The sequence below is a fragment of the Balaenoptera borealis genome (assembly GCF_965194805.1).
Source record: "Balaenoptera borealis genome assembly, chromosome: 8".
Lineage (NCBI taxonomy): Eukaryota > Metazoa > Chordata > Mammalia > Artiodactyla > Balaenopteridae > Balaenoptera > Balaenoptera borealis.
Window position 1 is genome coordinate 115,653,622 of NC_138865.1, and position 9,226 is coordinate 115,662,847.

The 9,226-nt window shown below is 57.1% G+C and overlaps 1 protein-coding gene across 3 annotated transcripts in view; it reads left to right on the top strand.

Moving 5' to 3' along the window:
• The window catches only part of NUP188 (nucleoporin 188), a 44,825-nt gene extending 36,780 nt beyond the window's left edge, over positions 1–8,045 (top strand). For 2 of the 3 annotated variants that reach the window (XM_082403435.1, XM_082403436.1), the window contains 14 exons: positions 1,242–1,319; positions 1,637–1,722; positions 1,965–2,110; positions 2,328–2,509; positions 3,952–4,152; positions 4,302–4,394; positions 4,758–4,916; positions 5,265–5,402; positions 6,046–6,120; positions 6,208–6,432; positions 6,560–6,691; positions 6,934–7,007; positions 7,144–7,273; positions 7,412–8,045. In XM_082403435.1, coding sequence (XP_082259561.1) covers positions 1,242–1,319; positions 1,637–1,722; positions 1,965–2,110; positions 2,328–2,509; positions 3,952–4,152; positions 4,302–4,394; positions 4,758–4,916; positions 5,265–5,402; positions 6,046–6,120; positions 6,208–6,432; positions 6,560–6,691; positions 6,934–7,007; positions 7,144–7,273; positions 7,412–7,588 — 1,896 coding nt within the window. In that variant the 3' untranslated portion in view covers positions 7,589–8,045. The remainder of the gene's footprint in view (positions 1–1,241; positions 1,320–1,636; positions 1,723–1,964; positions 2,111–2,327; positions 2,510–3,951; positions 4,153–4,301; positions 4,395–4,757; positions 4,917–5,264; positions 5,403–6,045; positions 6,121–6,207; positions 6,433–6,559; positions 6,692–6,933; positions 7,008–7,143; positions 7,274–7,411) is intronic. The other variant, XM_082403437.1, reaches the window with a different exon arrangement.
• The last annotated feature ends 1,181 nt before the right edge of the window (positions 8,046–9,226 follow it).

The window sequence follows — 9,226 nt, forward strand, 5'->3', positions numbered from 1 at the left end:
AGACTGCCCACAGCCTTGGAGCTTGGCTGTGACAGAGTGGTTTTGGACCCCTGAGACTACAGACACAACAAAAGGCTCAACCATCTTGGGGGAATGATTGATTCCCCAGGCAGTAATTTGTGTGTCACCTGCCTTTTAGGTCCTACCTGGGCAGCAGTTCTTGAATTGCAGCTCTGAAAATCCCACCATCCTCTTTTCCCCTAGGGAACCTATCTGGTTTAGTCCAGGACATTGATCATTCATTCATTTAATGGATAGTAATGGAATGCTTACTGTGTGCCAGGCGCTGGGATGCAGCAGTGAATAAGGCAAATACGGTCTTTGATCTCATGGAAGGTGGCCCATGAGAGAGGCAAATTGTGAACAAAGAAATATAGTTTGGGATTGTGGTAGTTCACTAGGAAGGAAATAACCAAGATGCTGTGGTAGGGCTTCCCTGGTGGTGCAGTGGTTAAGAATCCACCTGCCAATGCAGGGGACACAGGTTCGAGCCACGGTCCGGGAAGGTCCCACATGCTGCGGAGCAACTAAGGCCATGTGCCATAACTACTGAGACTGCGCTCTAGAGCCCGCGAGCCACAACTACTGAGCCCACATGCCACAACTACTAAAGCCCAGGCACCTAGAGTCTGTGCACCTAGAGCCCGTGCTCCGCATCGAGAGAAGCCACCTCAATGAGAAGCCCGCACACCGCAACAAAGAGTAGCCCCCACTCACCGCAACTAGAGAAAGACCCCACAGAGCAACGAAGACCCAATGCAGCCAAAAAAAAAAAAAAAAAAAAAAAATATATATATATATATATATACATATATATAAAAAAGATGCTATGATAGCAACTGCTAAACGAGGATAGGAGTGGTCGGGAGGCCCTCTCTGAGGAGGTGCTGTCCACAATGAGGCCTGAGTGTGTGAGAAACCTTCCAGAGGGTGCTCTAGGCAGTCAGAGTCACAGATGCAGGGGTCCAGAAGTGGGAAGAGCTCGGCCTATTCACGGAGGAGGAAGGAGGCCTGTAGGGCTGGAGTCGAGTGAGCAGAACGGGGATGATACCAAAATCAGGCGGACCAGATCCTAAGGGGCTCCCAGGCCTTGTAGAGGAGTTTGTGTTTCTAGATGGGTTCCACTGGGAAGCCTGGAAGGCTTGGTTCTGACCATGGCTAAGGTAGACAAACAGCAGGGCCCTCAAGCCCCATTTTAATCAGGGAAATTTTCCTGACGTTTTTTTCCTGTTCCTTTGCAGGCGGAGATAATGCACCTGACCGACTCTGCAGTGCGTCACCAGCTCTTTCTTGACGTGCTCGATGGGACCAAGGCGTTAGTAAGTGTGTCTGGGAGATTTCCCATTCCTCCCAGGGAGAAGGTCTCCGAGGTCAAATAGCTGCTCACAAGCCTGCAGCCGCAAGAGTGGTCAGGTCAAAGGGCTCAAGTGGCCTGGGAGGCCCGAGGCTGCAGTGGGAGGCAGAGGCCTGCTGCCTCCGTGCCAACCCCTGGCCTATTCCCCGTGACCCACCCCTGTGAGCTCGCTGCTGGGAAAGAAAGGCCTGAGGCTGAAGGTGCCTGTGGATGGAGCTCACGTCTTCCCACCTCGTCAGCTCATAGGAAGCCTGATGTTAACTGTGTGCCGTCTCCCCTCAGCTCCTAGTCCCCGCCTCCGTGAACTGCCTCCGCCTGGGCTCCATGATGTGCACGCTGCTGCTTATTCTTCTCCGGCAGTGGAAGAGGTGAGCCCTGTGCCAGGAGGGGCGGCCTGTCCCATCCTCTTCACTGCCGCTTGCCTTACCCTTCCCGAAGGGGAGGAAGTGGGTGTGAAATGGGCTGGCCTCCCCTCGTGGGGAGCGGGACTCAGGCAGACGCCTGACGTGAGGCTCACTGCTCCGCGGGCATCCTGAGGGGGCGCAGGGCAGTGTGTGGCCTTTCTCTGAGGTGTGTTCTCCCCACCCTCTCCTCTCCATGTTGCTTCTAGTGAGTTAGGTTCTGTGGATGAAATCCTCAGACCCTTGACGGAGATCCTGGAGGGAGTGTTGCAGGCAGACCAGCAACTCATGGAGAAGACGAAGGCCAAGGTGTTCTCAGCGTTTATCACGGTGCTGCAGATGAAGGAGATGAGAGGTGAGGGGCAGACAGGAGCCAGTGGAGCGGTCTCCCGGCCCCTGTGCCAGCCAGCCTGGACAGGGCTTCCTCCACTTCAGAGCCAGACGTTTCTCCTGTGAGGCTTGAGTTTTTGGTCTCGGAACTCTTATCTTCAGGAAAACTCTTTTTCTCCTCCCCTCCCGTGGGACAGATGCCTTGGTGAGCATGACAGTGTCCCCTCCCATCTGCTTTGCAGTGAGTGACATCCCCCAGTACTCCCAGCTGGTGCTGAACGTCTGTGAGACCCTCCAAGAAGAGGTGATTGCACTCTTCGACCAGACCCGCCACAGTCTGGCATCAGGCAGTGCCACAGAGGACAAGGACAGCATGGAAACTGACGACTGCTCCCGGCCCCGGCACAAGGACCAGCGGGATGGGGTGAGGGGGCACCCTGTCTGTCCTTCCCACACGCATCCACAGATATGAACTGCTGCCTTCTCTGTGCCAGGCCCCGAGGGTGATTAGTGACCAAGACAGCCACAGCCTGATGGGGAAAGTTAATAAATCAGACTGTGCAGAGATGTGTCAGAATTCCATCATGGCAAGTCCTGTAGGGGTGAAACAGGGAGAATGTGCAGCATGGAGTTCTCACATCATCTAGGGATTCAGAGAGAAAGCGCCCTTTCAGCAGTGACTTAAAGAACTGGTAGAGCCGCGCAGGCCACAGGAGCAGGGGAGCTTCGGGCAGCGAGGACAGCGTGTAGTGAGCTGTGGGTAACAGTCATCTGGTGTGAGCCAAGATGAAGTGAGGCCTGGAGAGCTGGGGGCTAGATGACCAGCAACCTTGTCAGGGTCTTTGGTCTGGGTCCTAAGTGAAATAGGAAACGATTTAAGGATTTTTTTTTTTTTTTTTTAATAGCTACTTTTATTTTTATTTATTTATTTATTTTTGGCTGTGCTGGGTCTTCGGTTCGTGCGAGGGATTTCTCTAGTTGCGGCAAGTGGGGGCCACTCTTCATCGCGGTGCGGGGACCGCTCTTCATCGCGGTGCGCAGGCCTTTCACTATCGCGGCCCCTCCCGTTGCGGGGCACAGGCTCCAGACGCGCAGGCTCAGTAGTTGAGGCTCACGGGCCCAGCCGCTCCGTGGCATGTGGGATCTTCCCAGACCAGGGCTCGAACCCGTGTCCCCTGCATTAGCAGGCAGATTCTCAACCACTGCGCCACCAGGGAAGCCCCGATTTAAGGATTTTAAGCAAGGGAGAGAAAAGATGAGATTTGTACTTTAGAAAGTGTGCTGGATGTAGTACAGAACAATATTTCAAACTGTGGGTCAGGACCTATAAATGGGTCTTGAGCTCATTTGGTTACAACCAGCATTTTAAAAATGAAGTAGGATAAAACGTAAACGAAAATATCAGTGTGCTTTGCAGGAGGTAAGGGTAGGTTTAATGCAAACATGTAAGTATGCCTATACTGGAGCGCAGTGTAAAACGTATTATTACTTTGGGTGGCTTGTGGTCAACAGTAAGTGTGAAAAGCCACTGGGATGAAGAATGGAGCAGCGAGGATCCAGAGAGAGTGAAGGGCCATTTAGTAGGCGACTGCAATAGTGCAGCTAGAGGGGAGGCCACTTTGACTCCATGCAGCAGCGGGCTCGGGTGGTGGAATTGGGAAGGTGCGCTGACACGGCTTGATGGCAGTTTGGGGTCGGCGGGGAGGGCAGAGTCAGAGCTGCGGGACACGGGCGCTGGAGTCCTGTCTCAGCCGGCTCACTCGGAGGCGGGGGTGACCGCGGGAGGTCCGTCCTCTTCCTCCCCTTCCTCCTCCCCCTGCACTGCCTCCTTCCCTTTCACCCATCTTTGCCCCTGGGCCCCAGCAGGTGTGTGTCCTGGGCCTGCATCTGGCCAAGGAGCTGTGTGAGGTGGACGAGGATGGCGACTCGTGGCTGCAGGTGACCCGCAGGCTCCCCCTCCTGCCGACCCTCTTCACCACCCTGGAGGTGAGCCTTCGCATGAAGCAGAACCTGCATTTCACCGAGGCCGCGCTGCACCTGCTCCTCACCCTGGCTCGCACCCAGCAGGTAGGCGGCAAGCCCGAGGGAGCCTCTTTGTTTGTGCTGGGTGGGTTCTGACGCTGCCTGTGAGTCTCCCAGCCCAAGACCTCCACCTGCCCTTGGGTGGAGCGGCTGTAGTGACAGCTTCCATCTCATTCTGCATCTTTCCCTCCCAGGGGGCCACAGCAGTGGCTGGAGCCGGCATCACCCAGAGCATTTGTTTGCCCCTCCTGAGTGTGTACCAGCTCAGCACCAATGGGACAGTGCAGGTGAGTGCCAGTGGCCTGCTACTGCCTCCCCAGCCCGCCTTGGGGCTTTCACTTGCCCCGGAAGTTGCTTTCTTCAGTGGCCTAGTTCATGCACTGATGGTGCAGAATCCTCCCCGCCCCCAACACCGACCTCTAGCAAGAGAAGCTCACACAGCTAGTTAGTGCCGGACGCGGGTCTAGAACCTAGGATTCTTGTAACTGCTGGCTTCGGACCGCGTCTGGCCCTGCTGGTGCCCATTCCAGGAGCTTTTCTACTCGGACCAGCCAGGCTGCCTTAGCTGCTGGGCTGCAAGGAGGCCCTGCTCGACCTGTCAGCTGGGTTCCTCGGCGCTGTCGTGATCGTGTCTGCTGTTTCTGTCTCAGACGCCCGGCACCTCTCGGAAGTCCCTGGATGCCCCGTCTTGGCCGGGTGTCTACCGCCTGTCCATGTCCCTGATGGAGCGGCTCCTCAAAACCCTGCGCTACAACTTCCTGACCGAGGCCCTGGACTTCGTGGGGGTTCACCAGGAGCGGGCCTTACAGGTGAGGGGCTGCTGGCATCTTTGGGGTCGGGGCTTGGGGTTCAAGGTCATCTGGGCTGTTCGGGGCTGAGGCTTGGCAGTTGAGCGGTGCCAGTGCTCCCGCTTCTGAGATGCCGTAAGGACTGTTGGCTGACAGGCCGAGCAGTGTGGCTGCCCTGCTGAGGGAGGGGAACCGTCTGGGATCCGCTCAGACAGAACCCGCTTAGTCAGAAACCGCTTCGTCCTGCCACCTGTTAACGCTGCCACCTCAGCGTATGTGGGCCGAGGACCTCTCCTCCCCGCGGGAGGGCGGGAGCAGGTGTGGCAGGTCCCTGAGTCACCCCATCCTTCCCCGTGTCCCCCCTCCCAGTGCCTCAATGCGGTGAGGACGGTGCAGAGTCTGGCGTGCCTGGACGAGGCGGACCACACCGTGGGCTTCCTCCTGCAGCTCTCCAGCTTCAGGAAGGAGTGGCACTTCCACCTGCCTCAGCTTATGCGGGACGTCCAGGTGGGGCCTCAGACCTGCTTCTTGAAGGGTCTGGGGAAATGCTCGGAGGGGATGGGGCGGGGAGTGAATCGCAGGCCTGTTGCTGGAATGTGAGCTTTTTCTTTAGGTAGCACAGGGTTTGGTTTCACATTGCTCCCTCTGGAGCTGAATTTTCCCGCCACAGGATAGGGCAGCCTCATAGGTTGAGAACCTGGGCTCTGTGGGATCGACCTTGGTTCGCATCCCTTAGAACAGGACTTGGGAGCCAGCCGAAGAGGGGGGCAGGGAAAGAACACAGGCTCCGGAGTCGGACAGGCCTGTCATTTGCTGGGTGTGTGAACTTGGCGAAGTTACTTCACCTCTCTCTAAGCCTTTTTCTTCTTCTGTAAGATGGGAAAATTATCCCCATCTTACTTATTTACTTAGGACCTCATACTGTGCCTGGCATCTAGCTGGGTCCCAGGGAAACCGTCCAGGCATCTGTTGACCCACAGTTTGCAGCTGAGTGTGCTTGGTGGCTGTGAGATTTTGATCTAGAGAATGTAGGGAGGGGCTCAGGGGGCCGAAGAAGTGCGTTGTTACCATAGAGACCTGCATGGTCGGTCTAGTTGGTTGGGCTGCTGCCTCGAGGCTCCCCCTCACCGCTCCCATGGGTTTGCTGCAGGTAAACCTGGGCTACCTGTGCCAGGCCTGTACCTCCCTCCTGCACAGCCGCAAGATGCTGCAGCACTACCTGCAGGTAACTGAGCCCTTGTCCGCCGCGGCTGCCTGGACCGCCTCACCCCTGGCTTCCGTGGGCTCCAGCCATCTCTTGTCTCCCCCCCAGAACAAAAACGGGGAGGGCATCCCCTCGGCTGTCGCCCCCCGAGCTCAGCGGCCACCCACAGCTGCCCCCTCCTGCTCCTCCTCCAAGCAGCCCACTCCTGACACAGAGGCCTCGGAGCAGCGGGCCTTGCACACCGTCCAGTACGGGCTCCTCAAGATCCTCAGCAGGACCCTGGCGGCCCTGCGCCACTTCACCCCTGACGTGTGCCAGATCCTGCTGGATCAGGTACCAGCCACACTGTGCCACCAGCCTCCAGTGGAGCCGTGAAGGCTCTGCCGTGCCCTGCTCTGCACCAAGAGCTGCCTGGGTCCTGTGGGGCCCTATATCGCTCTCATCTTGCCTTGCCTTGCAGTCCCTGGACCTCGCTGAATACGACTTCCTGTTTGCCCTGAGCTTCACCACTCCCACCTTTGACTCTGAAGTGGCCCCCTCTTTTGGGACCCTTCTGGCCACAGTGAACGTGGCCCTAAACATGCTTGGAGAGGTAAGTTGGCCCCTCAACCCAAGTCTTCCCAGTTTTCCTAACTGTGACCTTGGGCACGTTTATCTAGCTAGCCTTCCCTTCATAAAGTGAGTGTGATAGAGCCGACCTGTAAGAATTAGCGTGAGACTTAAATGAATAACTGATAAAATAGCTTAGCATAGGCTCTGCAAAATGGAAGCTCTCAGTGAGTTGGAGCTGTTACTGTTACCTTATTTTTTTAACCCCCGTTTCTTTTTCTCCAGCTGGACAAGAAAAAGGAGCCTCTTACCCAGGCAGTGGGGCTCAGCACACAAGCGGAAGGGACCAGAACACTGAAGTAAGAAAGCCCTCCTTCTGGGATTTGGTTTGGGGTTGGGACAGTCTTGGGCTGGCTCTCCTCTTGGCTCAGTGGCCCACCGCACATTGCCGGCTTGGCCCTCTCTGCAGCAGCGCCCAAACCTGCCCTTCTCCAGGTCCCTCCTGATGTTTACCATGGAGAACTGCTTCTACCTGCTCATCTCCCAGGCAACGCGTTACCTTAGGGACCCGGCTGTGCACCCCCGGGACAAGCAGCGGATGAAGCAGGAGCTCAGCTCAGAGTTGGTAGGATGGGTAGGGGGCCCTGCCTGGTGGGGCGGGGCCACTGGGGAGCGGCCGCAGGAGGTCCCAGCCCCCCACTTCCCGTGGCCAGCCCTGAGGGTGGGGGGCGCGGGGCCTCATCAGGTGCTTTTTCTCTCGCAGAGCACTCTGCTCTCCAGCCTCTCACGCTACTTCCGCCGGGGAGCCCCCAGCTCCCCTGCTGCTGGCATCCTTCCCTCGCCTCAGGGCAAGGCCACCTCCCTCTCCAAGGTCAGCCCTGAGAGTCAGGAGCCTCTGATCCAGCTCGTGCAGGCCTTTGTCCGACACGTGCAGAGATAGGGCGTCGGCCCGCCGCCCGCCTTCCACCCTCCACCAGCCTGCATGGCAGCCCTGGGCAGCAGGGGTGCTGCTGGCCTGAGGGGCCTGTCTGGGGCTGAGAGCCGCTCCTGTCACCCTCCCCAGAGTAGCCACGACTCCAGCCACCGGCCACCAGCCCCCAGCGTTATTTTTGTAATAGATCAAGAGGTCAACAGCGGGGAGCCACGAGTCTGCTGCGCTCAGTCTCATGTTCAGAATGCCCGTTCAGAATGCCCCCAAGAGGTGTATTCCTTTCCTTCAAGCATTCCCCACAGCACTTGACCCTGGCCCAGGGGAGAGATGGGGGAGCCAGTGTCACGTGCAGCCAGGAGAGGCTGTACGCACGGGTTTGAGAATCTGTTTTCCATGCTCTGTTCTTGCAGTTTTGGGTAATATTGTGGTCTATTTATACAAATATTAAAATACTGTTTATATACAACCGTGTGGGGTGTACCTTCAAAGCCCAAGGACTAGCCAGCTCTCAGAGCATCGAACCGCCTCCCTCGGCCAAGGGCCCAGAGTGGAGTGGAGGTTTGGGGAAGGTGAGATAGCCACCGTTGACCTGACTAGACAAATGTTCCTCCATTCACGTCTCGGCGTTGGGGGTGCTGGGTGGGCGCTCAGATTCCTCCACCTTGGCCCCTGCCCAGGTCTTGTCCCAGACCCCTACCATGCGCCTCCAATTATAGCTGGCTGAACTCACCACCGGGTAAAGCCTTCCTTGAAGCTCTGCTTCTATTTATAGCTCTGTGCCTCCCCCTCCCTTCAGAAGGCCCGGCGGTGGGGCCCACCAGCCTCTAGCCTCTAGCCTCCTTGGGACCTAATCACAGAGTTCTGGGCCCGGCCACAAGCCTTAATCTAAAACCTGGCTTGTAGCCCAGAGGTACCACTTGAAGTTTCTGGAACCAGACTGACCTGGGCTAGAGTCCCTGCGTGGCCACTTGCCAGTTATGGAACCTTGCGGAGGTGACTTTGATCTCTTCTTCCCTCATCTGCGAGGACGACACGAGAATACGCGTGAACGTGTTTGGCTCAATGCCGGGCCCCTGGGAAGCACTGTCAGCTGTCAATTACTCAAGCTTAAACTATCAGGCAAATTTTACAGTCCACTCCACTCTGCCCGATTTTAGGCCAAGTTTTTCTTAGGAACAAAACATCTATTATGCAGCTTCATGGGACTTCCCTGGTGGTCCAGTGGTTAGGACCCTGCGCTTCCACTGCAGGGGCCTGGGTTCAACCCCTGGCTGGGGAACTAAGATCCTGCAAGCTGCACGGCGTGGCCCAAACAAACCCCCACCCAAAAAAAAAAACGTAGATTACACAGCTGCAGTAGAACAGCACTCCCTCCTGAGCAGCACAGGCAGCGTGGGGGGAAGGGAGGCACTGGCTTTGCCCGTAGAGCTCTCCCTCCCTCTGCCCTAGTGCTCTGGGAGGGGCCCACAGCAGGCGCATTGCTCTCTCTGTACCTCACGCCCTCCCCCCAGAAGGAGGGGTGGTGCAGATGTGAAGTCTCCTCGTCCCTTTCCCACCTGTGAGGCCCGCAACCCGACCGGAGCTCAGGCAACGTGCACACGAAGGATGGTTTATTATTTGTCACTGGCTAGAGAGCAAGCACACGGG